The sequence below is a fragment of the Gallinula chloropus genome (genome assembly GCF_964237585.1).
Source record: "Gallinula chloropus genome assembly, chromosome: 10".
NCBI lineage: Eukaryota > Metazoa > Chordata > Aves > Gruiformes > Rallidae > Gallinula > Gallinula chloropus.
In genome coordinates this window covers 7,815,298-7,840,890 of record NC_140095.1, presented here as the reverse complement: position 1 = coordinate 7,840,890, position 25,593 = coordinate 7,815,298, and the positions used below count along the sequence as shown (strand labels likewise).

Below are 25,593 nucleotides of genomic sequence, written 5' to 3'. Positions count from 1 at the left end.
GCGATTTTTTTTTTAAGGGCACAGAGCGATGCTCGGCGTAGCAAAAGGCTCAGGTCCCTGGTACCACCTGATTGCAGGGAAAAGGCAACCGGAGCCTCCGAAATGAAAGTTGTTGGTCTTTTTTTTAAAAAAAATAAATAATAATAAAAGCAATTTAAAAAAAAATATTTAAAATCATTACAAAAAACCATGTAGAAATATGCCATAATCCTTACAGGCAAGTGCAGGCTGAGAGCAGTGAATACATCGCTGGGCGAGGAGAGGGAGGAGGTCAGTGGCTTCACGCTAGCGGAGTGCAGTCCCCCACCGCCGCCCTGACATGGGAGCGATCCGGCCGGCGAGCTCCGCTCCGCTCCGCGCTGCTCCGCGCCGCTCCGCGCCGCCGAGAAGTTGTGGTACCGCCCGCTTTGCCTCCTCCGAGTGACTCGCTTAGGCATCAGCTCTCCTCTCCCCCTGTCTCTCCTCCTCCTCCTCCTCTCCCTCTCTCTCTCTCTCTCTCTCCGCCTTTGGGGGGGATGAAGGTGCTTATTGTCAGTAACTTCCGATCATCAGCAAGTGCCCCCCCGCCGCCCCCCCGGGCCAGCCCTGCGAGGCGGATAAAGCCTCCCGGCGGCCCCGCACAGCCCCGCCGCTCCGCGCGGGCGGCATGGCGATGCGCGGGGCGCGGAGCGGGAGGCGGGACCCGCCCGGGGCTGGCACCGCCTGCGCGGATGGAGCACCGCCCGCGCGGCCGGAGGGCAGGGGCGGCGAGCGGAGTGGTTTTTAAATAAGAAAAATAAGAAAAGGGAGGGGGGGGGAAGAAGGGGCGGGGGGGTTGGGAGGTGAGCGGGGCTGCGGCTCCGGCCGCCTCCGCGCCCTCCCCGGCCCGACGGAGCGGGCAGCGCGGCTGCTCGTCCGAAACAAGAAGGGAACCACACACCCCCTCCAACCCCCCCAAGCCCCCCCGCTCCGCGCCGCCGACACGTGTCAACCGCGGCCGCCTCGCGCTCTGCCGAGGCCGGGAGGGGAGGGGGTGGGGGGGGCGGCGGGGACCCGGCCGGCTCTTACCTCCGAGCGGGTCCCGTCCCCAACGAGCCCCGGGCGGGCGGCAGCGGGGCCCCGCCAAGCCCCGGCGCAGTCCCCCCTCTCCCTCGCCCCTACCCTCCCTCCGCCGACCGGGGCACCCGCTCCCCGGCCCCGCCGCCGCTCGGGCAGGGCAGCGCCGCGCCCGCCCGTGTCCATGAGCTCGGCACCGCTCCCACGGCGGGATATTTACACCGGGGTCAGGTTGTCGGGGCTCGCCCGGCGCTTCCCCGGCCGGCGGCCGCCGCTGCCCGCCCGCTTCGGCACGGCTCGCCTGCCCTCCAGCGGCCGCACCGCCGGCCCGCACCTCGGCGCGGCCCCGGCTCAGCACCGAGCCGGCCGCCCCCTCCCAGCTTTGGGGGTTCGGGGAGGGGTTTTTAGGGGTAAAGAAGAAAAAACCCCAAAGCCCACACGCTGAGACCGTGCGGTAACTCCTTCCCCGTCCCTGAGAGGCAGCAAACACGCCAGGAACCGTCAGCCTCCACGGGCAACCCAGCGCTCCGAAGAGAGCCTGGCATCAGTTTGCACCTTATTAAGTGAGAACATAACCACAGCTCACAACTCCGAGCTCTCCAAATCCCCCACTCCAATAACAGCGCACATCAGCGTGGCAAGTCGAGCCCTGCTGTTCCCACATCCGTGGGGACCGAGGTGCCCACGCTCCCCCATGTTATCAAACCAAACAGCACCGTTATCCCTGGAGGATGGTCCCCAGGGACCATTCAGACAGCCTGTCACAGTGTTCTGCAGCCCGCAGTGTCAGCTTCAACCATCACAAAAAACATCAAGACGTTTGAAAACCGTGACCAAAGCAAGTTCATAGGAAATCTCCAGCAACAATACACAGAGATTTCTGATGGACTTTACGATTCTGGTCATATTGATCCACAAGTAAAAAAAAAAAACCCAACAAAAAAACCCCAACAATCCAAAGCACTGTCAATCCCTGATGCCACCAACACCAGTGACACCACACATCCCCATCACGGCAGTCCCACGGCACCTTGCCACAGCTGAAGGCTGTTTCCAAGGATGTCTGAGACCATCAGAGCCACTTTCTGCGCCCAGCAAGCTGAGCTCACCGAGATCCCTGCACAGAAATGCTGTGAGCAGAATCCAGAGACTTACAGAATGAGAGTGAGATGTGAGAACATTGAACATGTTCCTAACTACCACCAGTGCCTCTCTTCCTCAGAGCAGTTTGGGTGGGGAGGATCCCAGCCCATGCTTCCTTGCACCATTGGGTGCTGCTCAGTCACCCCGGAAAGGCCCCTGTGGCACAGGATAAAGCTCACAGCAGACAATACCCAGACAGGGTTGCCATCCTCAGCCAAAACCGTATTCCTCCTGCTCTCCCAACAGCCTGTGTCACCCCTCCCTCTTCCCAACCCCAGATTTATCCTCAAGGAAGGAAGATCCATGCAGAAATGAAACATGCCCCCCATCCTTGCCTCATGGTGCCCAAGCTGCTGCTGTTAGGTCCTTCCCCCCAAGCCTCACAGCAGCTCCACCTTTACTGCCAGTGACGCTTTGTGCCAGTTGGAAGCAGCACATTTTCCTCCTTCCACAGGAACAGAAAACACTGTGGACTTCTTGGTGAAGGCTTTCAAGCCCAAAGCATCCCACACACAATGTGCCCCTCTCTCCTGTACAACCAGAGCCTCCAACACACCAAGCACAGCACCAGCTTTACATTGCCAACACTCAGGATGGCCTTGAGCGCCTGAGGGATGCTTTAAACCTGGTATTTTAAGTGAAGTCTGTGCTTTCCTACTTTGCGCTTTCCTAAGGCCAGCCTGATGTAGAAACACCATTGGCAATGTACCTGGGGAGGGACAGAAGCCCCCACAGTGGCCATGAGCACCTGCCCCACCACTGTGGGACTTGGCATTGCCACAGCCCCATCACCCACCTCCAAGAAAAGGTTCCTTCAACAACGACTGGTGGCATCACCCAGCACCCGAGTCACCCTGGGCCGCTGCACCTGGATGGAAACAGCACAGTTAGACAAGGGATTTGTGAAGCTGCCGCTAACGTGTCTAGCTTTGATTCCCCCCGGCAGCAGGGAAACCTTTAGCAGCCTCATACAGAAGAGCTACAATGTGTGAAATGTCATTGCAGGCGATGCCATGCCAGGTCCCACTGCCGCATCCCAGCCAGGGTGCCGAATGGACCGGGTGCACACAGAGCCAAAGGCACCCAGACCCCTCAGACAGTGAGGGCAGCCAGGGCAATGCCTGGGCAGCTGCCTTAAGGAGGGCACAGCAGCAGCTTTTTTTTCCAACTACGAAAGCGTCGCAGTTGGGATCGCACAAGAGCTCTTTATTTAAACTAGGCCCTGTTTTCTGCCTTGGCAGTCTGAGGAAGCCCTTGGATCTTCAAAACCTCCATAACTACCTGGGGAATAGCACCAGTTTAAGGTGAGTCTCCATCTACCCGCCTCGAAGGACACAGCTGAGTGCAGAACATGGGTGAGCAGCTCTCACATCAGCAGAAAACCAGGAATACCTCGTAGCTGCACGTTGCTGGGAATAGGTGTGCGTGGATGGATCTGCTATTAGCATGGGGTGCCCATGCCTGTTGCTTCACTGCTCCTTGATCCAACTTCCAGCACGAAGCATCCAGCGCAGTCAGTGCCCACTGGGAAATTAACACCTTTAAGCTGTTTATTTCCCACATGGCACACTCAAGGTGTGAAGGCTGGTGCATCGTGTTCCCAAGAGTTCCCCAAATCCCATGAAGCAAGGCACAGGCTAGGCAGGGTGCCCACACTGCAGGTGCTGCCCGAAATCTCCCGGGGTTATTGCCATTCCCTCACAGATGCAAATCCCTGAGTGAAGACTGCATCCTATAGGCCAGGTGGCTTTACAGGATTAGTGGTTGCTCTTGGACAGCTCAAATCAAAGTCTGAGCAGCATGACCTTTTGCTTGTAGGGCTGCAAAAGTGCCCCCCATGCAATGAGCTATCCTCGCCCTGCTCCAGTGGTCCATATCACCCGACGAGCGGACGTTCCACAGAGCATGAAGCCCATTCAATGGGGCTGGGGACTTAGCAGCATGCTTGAGCAGGAAGCCTTCCCACCCACTAGACACCCCTTTGGAGTGTGAATGAGAAGCCGGCAGCAACAGCCAGCACAGGATCCAGCCCTGCTGCACCTGGCACACCAGGGCCCTTCTTTACATCTGAGATTTAAAGGGAAAATAACCCCACCCCCCTGACACTTTGTTAAGTGTCAGCTCTGCGTCTCAGCCCTGCCGTTGGCGAGCAAACCCACACACCGGTTGCTCCCATCACCTTCTGCATCTCCAGCTTTGTGTCATGTCAATAAGCAGTTCTTACTGAGAAACAAATTGAGGACCACCTTGGCGTTTTGAACCCTCAGCAAAAGGAAAGACACCTTTCAGAAGGGCTGTCACACCTTTAACCAGTTTCCACACTAAAAGGCAACTTGATCTAAGAAAGGATTTCAGAAGCACTTCTGCTGTGTAGCCTGGACAGGCCGGGAGGGATGCAGGTACCACCATTTGACAGAAGACCCATCTCAAAGCAACCCTGAAGCGATACCCAGGAGGACAGGGCTGAAGGCTTGGCACCACAACCTTCAGCCACAACCTCACAGGAGGAGCACAAAGAGCAAACAGCCAGATTTGATTCAACCAGCCACAAAGCACCAGGCTAAAGCCCTCACTTGCAGCACAGAGCCGTAAATATATAGAACTATCTCTATATACACACACAACGTGCATGAAAATTCTGCAAGCGGCTGGCGAGTCGTCAGTGTGGCAGCGCAGCCACCAGCCCTGCTGATGCTCACATGTGGGAGAAGAGAACAAAAGGCCACAGAAAGGGTTCATGGGAGCCCCCAACCTTCCCAAGACACGGAACCCTGCAAGCAACCGCACAAGGAGGGCACAGCCAGGAGCAGAGGTGCACAGCCTTGTTTCCTGCAGCCCGCTCCATACTGTAGCACCACTGGCAGAGCTTTCCCCACGTACAGGTAGCAGCAGAAGGCTCCAGACTCCTGCGCCAGCACGGATTGAACCCAAGAAGAGCACGCAATGATTTGGTGTGGAGCAATTCTGACACTTTGATGCCATGGTCAGCATCTTGCTTTAGCACGGGGCGTCAGACTGAGAGGCCAGGAAGGTGCTGGGTGCACTAACTCAGCCCCTCAAGCCCTCAGACCTCACCACATCCCAAAAGGCATGGGGAAGGCTCTTACCAGCCTGTTCCAGGTGGAAGTCAGGTTTTAGCACACTGAAAGTTCTCGCTGGACAGAAGCAAAGCACGTGTGGAGGAACAAAAACCACCCAAAGCCATACATTGTCAGCTCTTACAGTGGGATTTCACCAGCCTGGAGACAGATGAAGAGCCAGGGAGATCAGCACAGACCCAAAATGTGTCTGCAACCACTCTGCTGGTTACCCAGACACATGGAGGCATAGAATGAAGCTGAAACACCAGACAAAGGAGTAAATACAGCAAATACAGAAAAGCTGAATTCCCACGCCAAGCATTTGAAACACTAAGCCCAGGCACATGTAACAGCTTTCCTTCACCACCCTAAAAACCCTGAACATGGTGCCAGTGATGCTGGGCACCTTGTGCTCACTGAGGGTTTCTTGCACATACTGTCAAAGCCCCACTGTTGACCTGGAATGCATGAGCCATGCCAGCCAGCAGGCACAGCACCAGGAACTGGGAGCACTAATCCTGCAAAGGCAGAAGCACCGATCCCCTGTAGGGACCCAGGAGGGTTATGATCTTCGTCAAAGAGACCTGAAGACTGGCACTGCTGAGACTCAAGTCTGGCCTGACCGCATCATCTCAGCAAGAAGTATCTGGTATCTGATAGCTGCTGGGAATCCCTGTCTGGAAAGAAATGACGGTCTCCAGAGCCTGGATAAAGACAGCACACCAGTCAGTCAGCATGAAGGAGAGATGGGCTGCGAGGAGTGTCTGAAGTCCCTCAGCAAGCAAGAGCTCAGGCTGATCAGCTCAGGTCCCCTGGCATTCACCCCACTGTGGCCAGGGGCACCTCTCTTGGCAACCAGAACTCCTGTCTTGGAGAACAGAGATCGAAAAAGCACATCCTGCATGCTCAATATAAACACAGAATAATGGAATAACATAGGGAGCACAAACAATGGGCTGCCCAGTATGGCAGCTCTCAGCCCATAGCATTAGAGGGACAAGTGTGATGTCCTGTGGGTTGGGAGGCAGCTGGAGCTGGGCAGCCCACCTCCAGTACTCACGGCCCCTCAGCCAGTGCGTGCCTGCACCCCATGTCCCCCAGCCTGGCAACCTCACCTCGTGTCCTGCCTGTCCAGCACAGGGAGGATACCCACGGGCTTCCCTTGGTCCCACCACCCAGGAGCATTGCAGTTCCCCTTCAAAAGCATGTAGCAGCTGCTTGAGCACTTCTCAAAGGAGGCAAGAAGCAGCAAACCTCTGCCAACAGCCCAACACCAACCAGTGGGGAAATTCCACTTCCCAGCCTTTGCATGCATTAAATCCAAGGGCTTGGCTTCATGGATTTATATTCCTCCATGGTTTCATTTTTCCCTAAAAAAAAAAAAAAAAAAAAAAAAGCTGTTAAGCTTCAAAACTTAGTATTTCCTTAACTTGGAGCTTTTCAGCTCGACAGCTCTTAAACGTAAAGCTCTTTGACTGAAGTCTCTTGAATTAAGCTGTCTCCAGCAAGTCACCACCTCAAGTCCTGTCTGTGCAGCCATCTCCTCTCTGGAAGGACTGATCCCTTCCCACGTCACTGATGTGGGCTCCTGCCCACTGCCCCTCTGCTGCAGGACCTCCCATGGAGGCTGCACGACCACACATGTCCCACAGCTGGTACATACCACCCCAGGGCAGGACAGGGTTGATGGACACAGCTGCAGGCACCAAACAACCGGGGACATCCTGGGCCTCTCAATGCCCCACATCACTGCTCAGCAACAGCACAGCTGAGCAGGTGACTTGGAGCAGCTGAGCAGGTGACTTGGAGCAGCTGAGCAGGTGACTTGGAGCAGCCTCGGAACAACCCAAAGAAAGGCCTTGAGACAAGCACAGGACAGCTCTGTCTGAAAACAATGCTGACAAAAGTATGTTTCTACTAATCCTTCTGATAAGGAGCTGTAGGCCACACCTCGCTTCAGAGGAAGAACTCAAATGGATGGGTGGGTGGGTCACCATCTTTGCTATTTGCACAAAAAAACCCCTTGATGTCACAGGTCAGAGACATCTCCATAAGTCCTGCTGTCCTGGGGCATGACAAGGGTCTCACAGCCCAACAAGGAGCTAAAGATAGAAGCTCCATCCCCTTGGAAGTACAGCAACAGGGCTGGGCTCTTACCAGCATTCTTCACCGTGACTGCAACAAGGGGACCAGCCTCTGCTGTGCCACCAGGGAGACTTTGCCAAGCAACACAGAAGGGGGAACTGATTCATGCAGGACCATCACTGTTGCAATGGTGTTTGAGCTTTTTTGAGAGCCTGACTGACCAGGGAAAGACAGTGCTGCTCAGGTAGAAAAGACTGGAGGAGAAACTTGTAAGTACCAGAAGACACACACAAGAGAAGCCTGAGGAGCAGTGGTGGACCAAGTAGGCAAGGAGAAGACTGCAGCAAGATGTAGAATTGGGAATGAGTTGGAAGGGACTATCCAGAACCATGAAGCTAGAGGGAACAGGCAGAAGCATCTCTCCTAACCTGAGACCCTAAAAAAGGAGCCAAGTTCCCTAATTCTCCCTGTCCTCCTGTACTTTCTAGAGATCACAAGGGTCCCCTTTGGTCTGGTGATCCCATGACACCCTTAGCTATGGGAGAGTCATTCAGTTAAAACCAGTTTCTACATGGAAAACTTGAAGGAAACGCTTAAAGGTATGGGAAAAGGAGATAAAGGACAGTGAAGAATCTCCTGAGGGCCAGCAGTAGGTCTGGAAGCTTTACCTGCTCACCAAAGCTGTCCAGTGCCGTCGGTGTCCTCACACAGGCAGCTACATACCTGGAGCGGAACCTCAAGCAGCAGGTACTTTGGGAGGCAGCACACGCTGCCGCAGTACAGGGCAGACCGTGCCATGAGAAGCCTCTTCCAAGGCTGCTCCTGGGAAAAACATCACAGGTACAAGCTTTGGGAGAAAGGGACACAAACCAGGCACAGACGAAGGGGGCTACAGCACTGAAACAGGGAGTACCTCATCAGAATGCAGCACAAAGTGTGGGACACGGGGAAATGGCCAGCCCCTTATCAATGGTCTGTGGATAGGACAAGGGGTGATGGCCTCAAGCTGGAGCACAGGAAGTTCCGCACCAAGATGTGGAAGAACTTCACAGTGAAGGTGACAGAGCCCTGGGAAAGGCTGCCCAGGGGGGTGTGGAGTCTCCTTCTCTGGAGATATTTAAAACCCATCTGGACACTGACCTGTGTGACCTGTCCTAGGGACCCTGCTTTGGCAGAGGATTGGACCCAATCTCTGGAGGTCCCTTCCAACCCCTACGATTCTGTGATCCCATACACACGTACAGTTAGAGGAGCCTGGTGGTCTCCACAGAATGCTTAAATATATTGAATGTTAACTAAGATATGATGGATTTATTTGGTCCAAATTAGGCCTGGCTTAAAATACACCCACATAACAGCCCAGAGAGCTACTGAAGAGCTGATCCAACACAGAATTGCTCCTAGAAGTGTAAATGTAGATAAAAACAATCAGCAAGTAGAGAGCAGGGGATTCCCTCTGCTGTCTGCAGGAGGAAGGACAGGCCAGGAACTTCCAGACACACCTTGAAGTCCCATAGCACTTTCCAGGTGCCCCATCACACAATCCCAGCTCTCCTCCTTCAGACACGTGCCGGGACTGAAAGCAGCCCCTGAACTGCCAGGTCACTAAACCCCCAAACCTCACTCAACACAACCAGCAGCACTTGCTGCCACCTGCCAGGACCTACTGCCCGCTCACTGAGGCCAGGGAGCGCAGGCCCCTCCATCTCACACTTGGCTCCAAACCACCCAACTCCTTTGCAGGTTCTTCTGGGACCCAGTCTTCAAATGCCTTTTGGGAAAGCAGCAAGAGGATTGAGGGCCTATGTGCTCATTCCACAGGGAAAGAGGGAAGGAAAAACTTGGGAGTTTGGCTGCCAGTCAGTAATGGTACGTTAGAAGCAGACAGGACATGGCTTGGGGTATCTGGGTAAAATTTCTAGGAGGAGAGGACAGAGTATGTTCCAGCATGAACCGAGCCCCTGCGGGACTGTCTGGGTGGCAAGAAGCCCAGAACCGCCACCCATCCTGGCCCTGTTTTCCATTACCTCAGCCCACACACACTCCCACCCACCCTCCTGCCAGCCATGCTCAAGTTGTTCCTCTCCAAAGGCTGCAGCAAGCTGAGCACAGGCAAAACAGGGTCCTGTCCTCACCATTTCGGCCAGCTAGCTTGAGTTGCAGGAGTAAACAACCCTGAGTCAGACCTAAGGTGGCCACAAGCACTTTTCTTAAACACCTCAAGGAGTAAGACACAGATCAAGACCTCCTGAGGCTGGAAAGAAGGGGGGTTTATTGCAGGACATTATCCTTTTGTTGTCACCTCCGCCAAAACCAGATACCCAGCAACACCAAAGACTTGGAGACAAACTAGATCCATGTGGAGCAGCTGCAGCAACCACCACAAACAGTGCTGCTGCACACCCCACAGACCCACCCAGGCTGCACAGCCTTCCCCTTGTGTTTGGGGGGAACACCACTGGCTACTTGTTCACTGGAAAGAACAAAATACAGGAGGAAACTGAGAATGGAACAGCAGGGTCCTGCAACAGGGAGAGAAGTTTGAGAAGATACAACACAGGACAACCATCTGGATAGGTGTTCCACCATCATGTAAAGGGAAGGCAAGTTGTTTACCCATAGTAGAGTGAGATATCCCGCATTTGCCTCAGTGCATTGACCACACACCTCCATAGTCTCAAATATCCCATCCTCAAGGACCAGGATCACACAACTTGGCTATGAAAGCCTTACAGCTTTGTTGCAACCATACAACTCTGCTCCAGTCAGGGGCAGTACTCCAGTAACCCACACCTGGTGCTTGGGATCTTCTTCCCAACAGGCATTTCCACATCCAAGCTTGAACTAAGATTTGTCATTGATTCAACCTTTGAGGTTGTTCAAGGGGAAGAAACAGCAGCTATACACAAGTATCCTAGACGATACAGCTGCCCAGCCCCACAATACTGACAGAATGGCCAGTCCCAACAGGAGCAAACCTTTTGGAGCCATGATCCACGTCTCCTCTGGGAGTGATGGGGAGACAGCCATGCAGGGAGGAGCAGGGCAGCAACAGCCACACAGACTTCTCACACACCAAGAGCTGCCAGCACATCAGTTGGCAGCAAGCTGGGATCAAGGGAAGTTATCATTTCTATACCATGCTGCTCAATGGCAGCCAGACAGATTCAGTGGCCTGTATGTTGGCCAGGTCTAAACCATGTTCCCTTCAAACCAGCCCTACAGGCCCCATCTTCCCAGCATCCTCATGCCACATGCAGCTGCGCCCCACAGAGCTGCTCCGGTTGGTGACCTGAAGGCAGGCAGCGCCCCGGCTGTTCTCAAGTTCAGTCCTTGCCATGGTGTACTGGCTGGACAGCTTTACTGAAATTACTGTACAATTTTCACTTGTTGCAGCCAAAATTGAGGGCAATTTTGCTTAAATAAGCCAGCCTGTGCCATTAGCTCTATTTCACCAGGGAAATTTGCTTTCACTTGTGCATATGCCATCATCTATTGACATAACCCCACCAGAACAGGCATTTCAAACCCTTACTCTCTTCCATTTCACATACTGCAATTATACTCAAGCTTAAACGAATTTTTGACACTGGACTTGCACTGTGTCTCACTTTTCTACCATGCGCTTTGCTTGGCTTTGTTTTTCCAAGAAGTATTTGCTTCTGGAGACTCAACATTCGTTTCTAACATGCCCAGAACCTCAACTATAGAAATAAAATGAGTTTTTAATAGCAAACCTTAAAAAATTTCCAGTGACAATTTTACAAACCAAATTATTCATCCTGTCTCTAAAGTAACTTGGAAGAAAGAACATCCAGTAAAGAAATAGACCCCCACACCCAGTTAGCACAACCCAAAGGTTTTTACCACATCTTGCAAAGGTAACCACTGTAGGACCCCAACTGAGTCCTTCAAGGGTAAAACACTCAGCCTGCTGATGTCTGCTTTAACACCCTTGTGTTCTCAAGTAACATTTTTTGGCTGTGAAAAACAGAAGCCAGTTGCACTGAGCCTCACACACAGGAGGGACCGAATCAGTTTAAGTTACAACTGCTTAAACATGAGTAGTGTCTTCATACCTTTACTGCAGTTGCTACACATCACAGCAGTCAAGCCTGAGGTGAGGCATTTAGACAGGAATCCAGAGTTCAGTGCCAGGCCCACCATCTGGTGTTCCCCTTCCCCTCATCTGGAAGAGCCCTTACACCTTGGCATTGCTCTCTGACAACCAAGAACAGTGCAGAAGCTTGCTTTACCTCAGCACCCTTGGTAGGCAGCTATCAGAAAATGGCTGAGGACCTGACAGGACTACCCACCGATCTGAGCTTTTGGGAGTTGCTGCATTAGCTCCTCACCATTCCCAGGAATCTATCCACTGGTACTGGTCTCCTCAGGCACACCCTACTGCCATCAAGCTAAATCTCTTCTCCACAAAACCCTGTCATGAGCGCCTGGGAGCCTGCAGCCCCTTGGAGGAACCGCACAGCCGGCAGTTCCCAAATATTACATTTTACAAGTGGAGTCACAAGCCCCACAAACTCAAGTTGTTAGGAGAAGCCATAAACCAAAACCCAATAAAGCAGGGATGCAGGAAAGGCTGGTTTAGGCAATTACCTAATTAGTGGTCACTTCCAGAAAAGCATCAAGTCCCACTTACCCTTTACGCCTTCTGCTGCTCCACAGCTCTGACGCCCATGGAATTGGAGTAAGGTTGGGTTTGAAGTTAACATGAACACCACTCTGATGTGTAGTCAGTAAAGCGAAGTAGCTAAAATACTCAGAAGTAACTCCTAGGAGAGGTTAACTTTAAAGCCCTGTTTTCTTCCAGGTTCAGTATACAGACTACCCCCACCCCATAAAAAAAGAAACGATAGTACTTTATTAAAATACTAAATTTTATTTGTTCTCCACGTACATTTAGTCTCCCCACCATTTCCATTTGTCTGACCACCCCCACCACATCTTATCAAAACATTCCATACATACTTTAAATGAAGCTGAGGGTGGAGTCCAGTCTTTAAAAACTAAACAGGCATTTTGGACAACACATTCTTGGCAAGGTAATCTGGATGACATTTATCAGACACGGTAGGGAAAGCTCTTTCAGCGTTTGTAAAAAGGACAGCCAAATAACGGTTACAGAAGTAAGAGTGCAGATTTTAATGAACTGTTTAAAACTTTTTCTTTTCTTACAGAGTCTGTCTCCACTGCCAGAGAGCTTGAATGACCTGGAAGTGTACACAAAGAGTTAGAAACCAAAATCCATTTTCCCAATTATTTTCAGTTTACTATCTCCACACACTCCACAAAATATTGACATTGAATTGCAACAAAGCCCACATTCCTTTCAGAGAAAAATCAAGTTAGAAGCAAGATGCTGGGTCCTATCAGGTTTATCCATTTAAATTCACAGTACTATGAATTCAGTGGAGGTGGAAGTGAGAGGATGGGTGTGGACCAGCTAGGCAAACATTGGCTGAACTCTGCCTACCCTGGCTCATGTCAGACCAACTCCAGTAGCTGAGGCTAAACATTCCTTCAAGAACCTACCAATTTGTCTATCAGACAAGTTTACTCTGAACCACCGAGGGAAGGAGGAAAGCATAAGGAATTCTGTCACTGGAAGAAAGCTTTGACTTGCAGGAATTTTGATAGGGAAATCCAAGACACATTTTAGCCCAGTGTATGTTGAGTAATAACTAATTCAGAAACTTGCTTCCTGATACCACCTTTTGGCTTACCCTCTATTACAAGAGTTCAGTTGACTTTGGGAGAAAATGTAGCAAGAAAGCCATAATCTCCATCACAAAACAGTTCCCCCTCCCAGACACCCTCCCCAACAAAAGGCTGAGCAGCAGACTGGCCTAGGTGGCCAAATGCAGCAGCAAGGAAAACCACAGCTCATTTCCTTAGCCAATATGGTGCCAAAAGGAAAATTCTGTGGGTTTAGTAAGCAAGAGATAATTTACCAACCATATAAAAGCTGGAAAAATGTAATAAAATATTAGCTTTCCTATCTTAGCCAACTAAACCCTTAAAACCGTTCCCATTTATTTAATTTGAAGTATTGTTTGTGGTTTGTAACCCTTTGAAGCAGTCCAAAGCTTGTAAAGATAAAGAAGTGGAAAAGAAACCCTAAGTCAGGTTATAAAAGTTTTTGGACTTTATCAAGTTCCAATAAATTCAGTTACCTTCTGGTCCTCCGTCCTGAAGCAATTCTTAACATAGTTGGCAAATTTGGGCTCCAGCTTCGGAAGGGTAGCACCCTATGTTGAAAAAAGCAAGCTTTAGCATGCACAGGTCATGTAATGATTCCAGTAACTTACAAAGCTTCAGCCCTCCTTTCAGTACACATGAATTTTACTGAACTCACCTTGCAACCTCAACATCCCAAACCAACCTGCTTTTAAACTGTTTTTACTGATTTGATTCTCTACTGAATCCCTACTATGTCTCACTAGAGTGAATGCCTACACACCAAAATGGCCATACAAACATCCTTGCTCACACTCAAAAAAATCCAGCACCCACCACCAAAATATCCATGTTTAGCCAACATTCATATTCTGTTCAGATAAACTGGAACTAATTCCATGTTTAGGAGTTCTTACTACAAGATACAACTCAAGGCACCACTATTCCTCACAGGTTGGTTTTCAACTTCAGCTCTGAAGCAAGAAATAATTCATCTCCCACCCATCCTTCAACCCTCATCCTAATACATCAGTTCTGTGAATTTAAAGAACTTGTTTAGGGATATTTGCTTCTATGTCTGAAATCATACATATAAAGCAGGTTCAAGAATATATGGACCTAGGTTTATCTTGTCTTTTATCTCCAGCATATATAGCATGTTGTTTTATGAGACACTGTCAAGTCTGATGCTTTTCTATTAACTTGTTCATATTTTTACATAACACAGCAGCTCCATGCTAGCAATTTAATAAAATAAGTTTGGGGTTTTTTTAAAGCTGCTAACTTGCTGACTGTCAGCTAAAGCACTACTGTATATATATGCCAATGCACAAACCTTTTCCCTTACACTAAGGTGCCTGCTATTGCTTCTACACATTTGTGCCTGCACAGCACTTCCCAGCAGCAATGTTCTTCAGCAACAGAAAGTGAATGCTGAAGCTACTTGCCGGTTATGTGGTTCACATGCTTCCCTCCACAGGGGTGTCTGCCTGCTGTGAGCAGCACTGCCACTTCTGCTTACACTGCAGAAGCCACACTGATCCTGCCTCCTCTCAGCCACGCAAAAGCCCACCCTGGCATCCGCCAGATCCAAGAGGGTAGTCTGACCTTGCGAATGACACCATCCATCACTGACAGGGATATGCATTTCCATCTAGACCACAATTTGCTATTGCTCACTCGGAACCCACTCTACTGAAACACATTTGCCTTCTCTTGCATTATGGAACAAAACTACAGCAAAACATGAAGAATCTAAGCATAAAATTAAAATTTTTAAATGACCTTGAATTTTTGATTGCCACTGTAAGGAGGGGAGGCTTCTCTCAGACCAAATTAAAAAACACCACACAACTAAAATTATTTTAACACTGGTATCAGCCAAAACAGTCTCTGGTTCAGTCCCAGGCGAGCACACTAAGCACAATCAAGAAGTAAAACCAGAACTCATACATCTTACAGGTCAGGTCCTTGCTACCACCTACTCCGCAGCACAGACATGCACTCAGCTGCACCCCTAGCTAGCACACACGTTTTCCTAACCTGGCTAAGGGAGAAAAAATTCCTATTACCTGCATACACTTTTTACCAACCAGACTAGAACTAAAATGCAATTTTCTTTTTTACATTTAACCATCAGGTAAGAGGAATACTTATACATGTAACTAAGTGCTAGTCAAAGCTGGTAACAACCAGAAGCCTGAGTGACTGCCCTGTGACCTCTGAAAGACAAAACATCCACTGAGGGGAAACTCAATCAACGCCTGATCTTCAGTTCAGAAAGCAAACGCTTTCAGGTCTTCCTCGATTCACTGCTGCACATCACAGGCTCCTATCTCCCCCTTCTGGAAGTTATAAAGCCACACAAGCAGCTAAGCTGGATACTAATTTAAGCCCCACCTACACCAAGCCTGACAAGAACTCTGCTTTACTCATCAAAATAAAATGTGTACACACTGATTAGAAACACCTTTAGAATATTATCACCCACAGCTTGTAGCTCTGTTTTTTGTTGTGCGTTTTTCAAATTTCAGCTGAAACAGTGGATAAAGACACAGTGAGTTACTAATCACCACTGCTGGTAAACTACAAAAGCCAAGTGTTCTCATTTCCCCTGAGTACGTGGGCATCTGTTTATCCCAAGTGAGTTTTCACTGCTCTGAGCTTCAGCATCAACATAACTGAAGTAAAAGCACAGCAATCCACGACAGGTAACCATTCCTAAAAACTATCTGATGCTTCTCATGTGTGAAGCACAAATATAATGCCAGGAAACATTTCCAAAACTCACCTTCTCTACAGATGCTTGCATTTTTGCCTTTATCTCCTCTAACGACAGAGGGACTTTGGGTGTTTTTGGAGTTAGAGTTTTATCCTTCTTGGAATCTGGAGTCTGAAAATTAGTCATTTCATTAGAAAGTTGCACATATACATAAAGTTATTTAATATACAAGATCAAGTTGTCAAAAAAAACCCATAAAAACCTTCTGTAGAAGTTCTACAGAATGAAAAAAACTACCACATAAATACTTCAGATCATCCTAAAAGTCACAAAAGTTAAATTTGTGCTTGCATCACATTCCTCAAAAACAAGGAGAGCAACACTGAAGTCTGGAATTACTGCAGTTCGCACAACTACCACTTACGCTCCCCCACAGGTGCCTACACAGCTCTTTCTCCCAAAGATGAAACTGCAAGTTGTCAAAACACTGAGTGAGTTTACTCAACTGCAGCCAGATTAGGTCAGGCTTCACAAAGGCACACATCTGCACTGCTCTTAAGACGCTGTCCTGCCATCCTTCCCACACTGATCTCTCTTATCAGCCTTCCTGATATCAGCATGTCTATTTGGGTACAGTACAGGCAGCAAGGGGAAGCTGAACTACAAAGCAACTCAAGAAGAAAACATTTAGTTCTCAAATGCATCAGTCCAGCTCAGCTCCCCCATTAGCAGCAGCCTCCTGCTGCACTGCAGTGGCAACACAGCACCCACCCTCTGGCACAAGCAGCTCCATAGAAAACACGTGTATTTTAAACGGTGGGTCACTACTCACAGGGAACAAAACATCTGATTTTGCATCTTGGCTGTGGTAGGCCCATATTGATCACCAAGGAGTTTCAGGGGGGAACACTAAGCAATTAACAGTATCTCCAGCATGTTTCAAATTAAAACTAAAAAAAAAAATCTAACTTTATGGCTAGCAGATTATGTGAAGCTACTGTTGGGCACGAAAACTGAATTACAGAGATTTGTGTTTACTCACTTTTGATTTTGATGCTGGTGTGGACGGCTTAGAGTCTTTTCCATTTTGCTTTGCTTTCTGCATATTCTTTCCTGCAGCCTCACGGACAGGCTGAAAAGAAATCATTAAAGACCATTTGCCATGAAGAACTGTTAGTAAACATTAAGCTCATCAAGCCAATACTCAGGATTTAGTGATACATACTATTAAACCCCACATAAAAAAAAAGCATTCTCTCTCATGCAACATGATCAGCCTCCTGTAAGCAAAAAGCACATATACTACATGAGCTCAAATATAAATTGTTGGTGCAGCACACTACATAACCAAGACCAAGGTTTGTTAGGATGCTATACAAGTATGCACGACTTCTACTACATTTTCCCTATATTACCATGCAGATTTTCAGGAGCACAGTGCCATCTAAACTAATTCCAGATTCAATTCCAAAATCTGACTCAGTGCTACTTAGTTGCTTTGTTGGGGTTTTTTTTTTTAATCACAAACATTACTTTTTGTTTGGCATTTCATAAACATCTGGGATATGCACAGACAAGGCCACATCTTTTAAGACCTGGATTTTTATACTCCTATATAAATCAAGGTAAACATTTTATTTGGCCACACTAGATCTGATTAGACATCAGGAAATCTGCAGTTCAGACTGGCTTTACCAGGCCTTGAACTACTGTGCTCTATCACCCACAGAGACTCATTGTATGCTGCTCTGTCCTAATGAAGAAAATTTTAAACTACTGTTTCTCAACAGCAGATACACATCTAAATTCAACCCAAGTAAACAAATTCAAAAAAACCTGTCACCTTCTAGCTCAGCAGTTGCCAAGACGTTATCACTTAGTTTGCCACCAGATGGCAGTCAAGGGCTGATGCAATTTCACACCGAGCAGCTGGCTGCCTGAAGTCAACCTTTTCCAGTGGGCTCATACGTATTTTAGATCAGTTTTTGCAGTTAGGCTGCTAGGGAGACCTTTTTCAGAGGATACAGGCCTAACTGAAATAGCCAAGCACAACCCACGTATGTGAGCACTCAAAAACATATATTCACACACCACAAGCTGCTGTGCCTCAACTCATCCCTGTGAGGGACTACCTGCCCCCATTACTACTATCCAGTCTATTATAATCCTGGTATCTCATATATAACAAAACAGAACACTGCACAAAAAGCCCCTTCTGCATTACAACAAACACAGAGTTCAGTCCCCAACAGCTATCTCACTTAAAGCTCTCTCCACCTTGTAGTGCATTAGGGGTCTTCACATGATTCCTCAAAATCAGGAGTTAACTGACACCTATTAGTAAATTAAGAGTTTAATCCTTCACAGGTGAAGAGGGTCACAATGTTGTGCACATATAGATATACATATATCACTTACCTTCTTCATAGGTGTTTTAATTTCTTCCTCCTCATCGTCTAAGTCATCCTCATCACTACAATTAGAAAGGCAGTCACCACAGTTCAGGATTCATACTCTCAACTTCAACCACACTAAGGAATGTGTCCTCCTCCCCACCCCAAATAAAATGGGAGGCAAATAGAGTTTTCCAAATCTGCTTTATACCTTGCTTTAACACATGGGCAAATACTCCACTACTGTTAAAGCAGCTGAGTGTCTTTATTTCTTCTAATACTGAAGGTATATTTTGACTTCTAAGAAAAAAAAATTCCACATTGATTAAAAGTTAATGAATTACATGAAACTAAGTTTTGTAACTAGGTATGACATTTTAGTGACACTAATTTAGACTGCATTGCAGAGGTAAATGAGGCAATTTTACTTTTCTGTAGCCAAGTAGCATCACTTAACATTCAGTTGCGTAATGCAATTCATATTCTGAAGCCATTAACCCCACTTTTCAAAATACATTATCAAAAGAATACATACTCATCATCCTCATCATCATCTTCATCGTCCTCCTCATCATCTTCTGACAATTTTGCCTTTTTCTTAAAAAAGAACAGGCATATTATGTGTCAATACAATTTTGTCTTAACTAATTGATCCAAACCCATTTGTGACCTAATTACAAGGCTATCTCCCATCAATTTAGCTGAAAACCAACAAAGTGCAGCTACCAAGTCAAAAGCTATTGACAATTTTACAGCACACCCAAGCATAGGAACCTTTCCTTCTAACACTACAGAGTTTCTGGCAGCATTTAAACTTGGAGTGTGCCGATGTTTATCCCTAGAATCTGCACATGCTCAAGTTACTGCAGTGGACAAAGCTTCCACATAAAGCAGTCTTCGTGTTAGTCCCTTCAGCAAAGCTTTGGAAACCATCTGTACTACACCGAGACCAGAGTACAAAATAACCCTTCCTCACTGCTATCAATACCCCAAACATTAAGTAATTCATAGCAAGCCATCTAATTGCTTACTTCTACAGGCTGGTTAGGGCCAACACAGAAGAAAATTCTGCAGCTGATTCAAAATGTATATACCTGTGGTGTTTTAGCTCCTCCTCCACTTGCTGGTCTCTTTGTCGAAGTGTTCACAATTTTTGTATCCTCTTCCTCATCATCTGATTCTGGTTCTTCCTCTAATGCTGATAAAATGAAAGCAGTGTGTAAAAAAACCCCTATCAGTTAAGAGTAGTTAAGATTGCTGGAAAGCACTGATAACTAAACAGTCAAGGTCTTATCAAGGCACTGAATTGATAGGAGGAATTTTGTAACTAGGGATCTAACCGCTGAGATCAGAAACTCAGTAGCATACTACTACAGAAAATCAGTAGCATACTACTACATGGAAATCCAAAACCGGTGAGGAACTATCCCTACACTACCTGTAGCACTCCTCCCAGAGAAGCAGCCACAGAAAAGCAAGAACATCTCCATCTCTGAGGATATACGCTTAGGAGATAATCTGGAAAAATACATTTCGAAGACAATTCTGCAAAGAAGGCAGCTAGTGCTGACATATGTCCTAGTGCAAACTCACAACTACTTCATGGGTGAGCTTCTCACACCCTCAATTGCAAAGCAGACACTAACACCAGGAACCCAACATGTATTTTTAAGCAGCAAAACCAGCACTCAAACTGCCAAGGCTGACACGCAAAACAAGAGGCAAGAAAAGGTATGCAAGCAGTTCCCTGAACTCCTCTGTCCTACAGTTACCTCGTGCCTCTGAGGACAGTGAATTAAAGATTCAGAGGGCCAGTACTGAGATACCAGATACATCACCCAGCTCTGATGGTGCTGACAGGTAGTCAGATCACAGTTAGTAACCTGAGTAACACCACATACCTACGAGATGTTGACCGCTGACATAAACAGGCCCCGAACCACATTTCAACCTCAAGACCACCGGTGGTGTGATCTCAAAGCCGCCTAATGAAACCTAAGGAAAAAAGCATTGCTGGTTATTCAAGTATTAGAGGCAAAGAGTATCTAACAGGCAATCCATTCAAATGTAACCCACACCTGTAGGCTCCAAAGCTAACACAGTTACTCCCAAGTTTCCATCTGACAGAATATTCTGGAGTGTTCACAGAGACAATAAGCCACAACAGAGTTTACTATGTTCTCCTTGATTATCATAATCACTTTTTAAAGCCAGACCAATCCACATTTACTTCTCCTGGTCTTGGCAGCAACACCAATTTGAATGTTACCCATCACACCTGTCCCAGCACTGCAGTGCCACTTCATATAACCCGCAACACTGATTCAAATCACATTCCAGACGGCAGGAGTGACAAGTAGGGTGTCCTTGCACCAAGAAAGGGGAGCACTCATCTTCAGAACCTCTGAAGAGCTTTGTCTTACCCCAGACTCAAGGAAGCAATGCAGGCAGGCTATAGATGCATCTGCTTGCAAATGCATGGAGAGAGACAACATGCATAATTACTCTCATTTACTTTTTAAAAGCATAAATTTTAGTAAGTCTATGACTAGAAGTCTACTAGGCACTAAAAATATATCCATACTTTGCTTGTATTTACTACATATGCTGAAATTTGACACTTGTCTGAGCCCACTGACCATTGTGCAGTTTCACTATAACTCAACCCAAACCTTCTGTAAGGTTTTCTAACCTCTCCCACTTCAGCCCCAATTTACAGCAGCTTCCCAAGCTCCTGTACTTACTGTAGGCTGCACAGACATTTTCAGAGACGCCAGTACTACTTTGACAGGGTTGCCTTCATAGTCCAATGCTTCTGCTTCTACAACGTGCAAGTCATCTTTAGCTCCAGCCCCTAAAGTAACCTGTGGAGTAAAAGGCAGTGAACATTGTCAGAATCTTCCCAGTTATTTGCAAGTTTTTTATTTAAATTCCATTCACTTTTTCACAGTGATTCAGTCACACTCTTCCCCAAGCCAGTATCCTCTCCCTTTCCCTGTAACACTGGCACTTGCAAGGTGCAGCTCAAGCCATGCGTCTTGGTGAGTGAAGCAACCTTTTGTCCAGTCAGCACTGAAGCTGGCTCAAGGGAAGTACAATCACATGCCTAGAGGATGGGAAACAAAACTACTTCAGAACTGCAGCCTTCATCCTTCCCCTTCCTGCTGTTTCATCTGCAGTTCATTTATTGCACTACACTCTTTCTGCTTACTTGTGTTGCAGTTTTGTGAGGCTGTGCTGCTGAGATGTTTTTTGTAAGCAGTTAGTTTTCTGCCAGCCTCAGTGTAAACTTTGGATGATTCAAGGCCGAAGTTTCAGCTAGAGATAATCACAGCACCTCTGAGAATCACATACAGGAGAAAACCTGGAAGCAGCTGCATTTTGCCACCAAAGAGAGCAAGAAAATGGAGAAATCCATGGAAAAGGCAGAGACCCCACCTGCAGCCCGTGGAGGGGCTCCACGCTGGGTGGAGCAGGTGGAGACATAGAGAAGATGATGCTGTGATCCTACATTGGGATAAGCCCCTGCCAGCATTTGCAGCCAGAAAGAAAATCAGAGACACAGAGATGAGAGAGAGTTATGTGTAAGAACAGGTTTGCTGGGGGGAGGCTTGGAATCCTGTGGAGGACTGGGACTGAGACACTGTGATAAAGCCCTGCAGGAAAGGACTCACATTGGAGAAGTTCATGGAGGACTGTCTCCCACAGTGCAGCAGGGGGAGGGTGTGGAATGAATGCCCCTCACCCCCAGCCGAGAAGGAAACCGACTCGCAAGGGAGTGACCAAAGCCCCCATCTCCCAGTCCCTGCTCCCCAGTGCTGTGAGCAGGGGAAAAGGAGTGAAATCATGACTAGAGTGAAGTCTGCTAAGAAGGTAGTGGTGGGGGCAGTGGTGTTTTAAGATCTGTTGCAGTTTGTTTAAAGATCTGATCACACTCCCAACTCCATTTTTCACTGTTCTCTGTAGTGTAGTGTAATAGATTAGACAGTTTTCCTTCTTCATTCTGTGTTGAGTGTTTTGCCCATGCCATGGGCAACAGAATCATCTCTCCCTGTCCTTATTTTGACTCCTGAGCCTCTTAATATATATCTTCTCCCCTGTCCAACTAAGGAGGGGAGTAATAGACTGACTTTGGTGGGCGTCTGGCCTCCAGACAGCGCTAAACCACCACAACCTGACATTCAAGGAGTTAAGTCTGCTCAGCCCAATGCCCATCTTCTGCATTTTTCAAAACTCCTGGACTCCTTACACAGGGCACAAGTCTGGTGCTTACTTAAGATTCATAGCTGCAGGAGTCAAAGTGACAGACAGGGGACAAGCCTGAAATTCCAGTTCTCTGAGCCTCTGGCATCAGTCAGGGTTACATGCAAGAGCTCTGGAAGCCAAAGAGCCCTTAAGCACAATTACTCCCAAGACAAGTGCACAAGGCTCTCCTGTTTCTTTCCCAGTACCCACAGAGAAGAAAGCTCGCCGCCCTCCACAGAAGAAGTAGGTGTGAACACTTCAGGCAGCAGCATACAACCCAAATTTCCATTCTCCAAGACCTGAGGTTTATACAGGCTGCAATGATCCAGACAAGACATCAAGACTGGCAGCTGAGAAACAGGATAAAGAATTCATCATTCCTACCAAGTTTTGTTACCATATATTTGAAGAGGTGGAATTGCTGCCCTGATCTCACCTCTCAGACGGGTTCTCAACACTGAATCATTCAGCTGGTAAGACTACCCACCAGGGCAAGAATTTGAGAGCAAGCTCTCCACCCCCAGGTTACTCCTGTCACCTGCACCAGTTCAAAACAATACTACAGCACTTAGGGTTTATGTATTTGCTATCTTCACATCTTACCTATTCTTAACTCCTTTCTCTGCTTGCTAAGGCTGTAGCTGTTTGTAGCCAAGTCCAAGATCCTCCAAGCCTCTTAGAGCACTTACAGTTTGCTATTACAGTCCCATTTCTCCTGTGCATTTTTCCCTTTTTTAACAAAAGTTATTGACTTGGACTTTTCCCCCACAACCCTAAAAACTAAGTACCAGTGTGAGTCCAGACTGCTTCACCCCCCATGAAAGGTAAGAGATGCTGTAGCTCTTTCAAACATCACAATCTTTGGATACAACCATTTGCCTCAATTATCCCTCATTGACTAATATCATATCAATGACAAGCGTTCAGATATAACAACTGCCTGTACGAACTTGTCCTGTACATACTTTGCTGTTACAGTCTTCCCTCAAAAGCTATTCTCATTAAGAACAAATTAGTCACTGTCAAGTCCAGGCTGCAATTCTCACAGAAGCTAAGAACTGAAGGCACCTGGTTCACAGAACTGCAATGCCTGCCTACTGAAGTGCTCTAAGTCGCACCCATGACTAAGTTTGGAGAGCATTATTATGAGTCTCCTGCAGGGTGCAGTTCTGCTGCAGGAAGTAATCCACAATGGTAACACTCATTTCCAGGTGTCTTTAAGGTGTCTCTATTTAAATAATCACAGTAATAAACCGTTAAGTAGAGGTGCTGCAGCCCTGATTTTTTTCCTGTTAAGTTGTGGCCTTTTATTTTTCTGCTAATGAGAAGTAACATGCTCAGATCAGAACAAAAGCCTTGAAATACCATGTCTTGCTTCCCATGACACCAAAAAGATGTAAGAATGCACACCTAAGGACACTCAGTGTACTGACCCTGATTTCCAGCTCAGCAAAGAGCATGTAAGACAGATGATGGACAGCATCACTTAAATCCTTTGAGGGGGGGTGACAGACACTAAGGACAACAAACCTAAACATAACTCACTTGTTTATGTTTTGTTATCTTCCTTCTCCTGTGCTCCTGTAGCATCAGAACTATTGTACCAGAGATGTCAGAGTATATGTTCTGGCCTTTAACATCTTTCTGTGTATGTTTATTAATCTCCTGTGAATTCCATGTTTACACTTTCTAGACTTGTACTGCTTGCTGTAAAAAAACTTAAGTGGGTATTTCAAACTACTTTTTTTATTTCCAATACAGCATATATTTGGAAGGCTCCACTCCCAGTAAAAGTCGATTTTTTAACAAGATGCACCTAGAATCACTCCTTTAAAAAGTTAGCCACTACGAAATACTTGCCGTTCTCAAAGACAACTGATGCTCGTTTTCTTCATCATCTACTTTAAACTGATACTCCTTGTCTGCTTTAAGCTCACAGCCTGTAATAAAAATATTAAATTATGAGCGCACCGTTTTGCTGGCAGTATTTCAGTATTTTAAAGCCTGCCGCTCTGAGGCCCCGCGCTGAAAACCAACTTCAGGCGCCCCGAGAGACACGTGGGGCGGGGAAAATCCCAGGCGAGTCCGCGGCCTAGTGCCGAGCGCGCAGCTCGCAGCGTGGCCCTTTCGAGCCTGCCCGCTAGACCACCATCGGCCTCCAGCCGCCCCCGCGCTGCCCGGAACTATGCCATTTTCCTGGGCGCCCGGAGTCCGCAGCCGGGCCTCCCCCCGCCCCCGGAGCCGGCGGCAGAGGAGCGCGCGGCGGCCCGCCGCCCTACACGTGCTCCGCCTGCTGCCGCGTGCTCCGCGGCCGGCGGCTGGCCGGGCGTGCCCGCGTCCTTAGGAACGGGCGGGGAAACGGGCGGGCGGCGCCGGGAACAAAAGCACCGGGCCGGGCCGCGCCACCGCCACGTGCGAGCAGCGCGCCACGTGGGGCGCGCGCCGCGACAGAGAGAGGGAGCGAGCGCGCGGCCGTGAGGGCGATGAGGGCGGCAAGGGCGGCGGGCGCCGCGCGCCCCTTCCCCCTCCCACCCCCCACCGAGGCCCTGCCCGCGCGCTCGCCACGCTGAGGCGCCAGGCCGGCACCAGGCCGCGGCCGCCGCCGCCCGCCCCGGCCTCGAGGCCTGAGGGCGCGGAGCGGCCGGCGGAGCGCGGGGCCGGGGGCGCGGCGGGCCGTTACCGAAAAGGAAGGTCTGTGGGCGCAGAGGGCCCATGCTCTCCATGTCCATGGCGCTGTCCTCCATCTTCTCGGCCTGTTCGCGCGGGAGGAGCGGTCGGGATACGCTGCTGCAGCCGGACGCGCTCTAAAGGAAGCCGCGTGCCCGCCCACTCCCAGATATAGCCCGAGCGCTCTCGCGAGACCCACGCGCCGGCCACGCCTCCTCAGCCCGTCCCGCCTCCCCTGCGCATGCGCTCGCTCTGCCCCCTGCGCCGCGCGTTCGCGCGGAGGGGTGGTCGCGAGCGCGGCCTGTCATGCGCTGGGGGCCGCGGCCGTCACAAAATGGAGGCGGAGGAGACGCGGCGGCGGTGGCGCCGTTTGTTCGTTCGTTCTCTCAGGCGTGGGGGGGGCCCGGCATCGCCAGCTGTGCCTGGCGGGGAAAGCGCGGCGAGCGCCGCCCCAGCCAGGTGACCGCTCGCCGCTGTAACCTGAGGGCACCGGCTGGGCGGTGGCGCGAAATGGCTGTCTGCGGGCGCG

General features: G+C 48.9%; 2 protein-coding genes across 2 annotated transcripts in view; both read right to left on the bottom strand.

The window, feature by feature from the left end:
* FGF18 (fibroblast growth factor 18) overlaps positions 1-316 on the bottom strand; it is a 67,441-nt gene extending 67,125 nt beyond the window's left edge. Inside the window, exon 1 of the mRNA XM_084268745.1 lies at positions 216-316. Within this exon, the coding sequence (XP_084124871.1) occupies positions 216-247 (32 nt within the window). The 5' untranslated portion in view covers positions 248-316. The remainder of the gene's footprint in view (positions 1-215) is intronic.
* An 11,901-nt stretch (positions 317-12,217) lies between these two features.
* Positions 12,218-25,211, bottom strand: NPM1 (nucleophosmin 1). Its single transcript, XM_084268579.1, has 11 exons — positions 25,078-25,211; positions 24,258-24,337; positions 20,897-21,016; positions 20,054-20,147; positions 19,247-19,350; positions 18,688-18,749; positions 18,178-18,232; positions 16,802-16,891; positions 15,829-15,930; positions 13,535-13,609; positions 12,218-12,571 (listed from the first exon to the last, which is right to left on the bottom strand). Exons 1-11 carry the CDS (start codon positions 25,139-25,141, stop codon positions 12,533-12,535), a joined length of 885 nt encoding a protein of 294 aa, XP_084124705.1. The 5' UTR covers positions 25,142-25,211; the 3' UTR covers positions 12,218-12,532.
* Between the last annotated feature and the right edge of the window lie 382 nt (positions 25,212-25,593).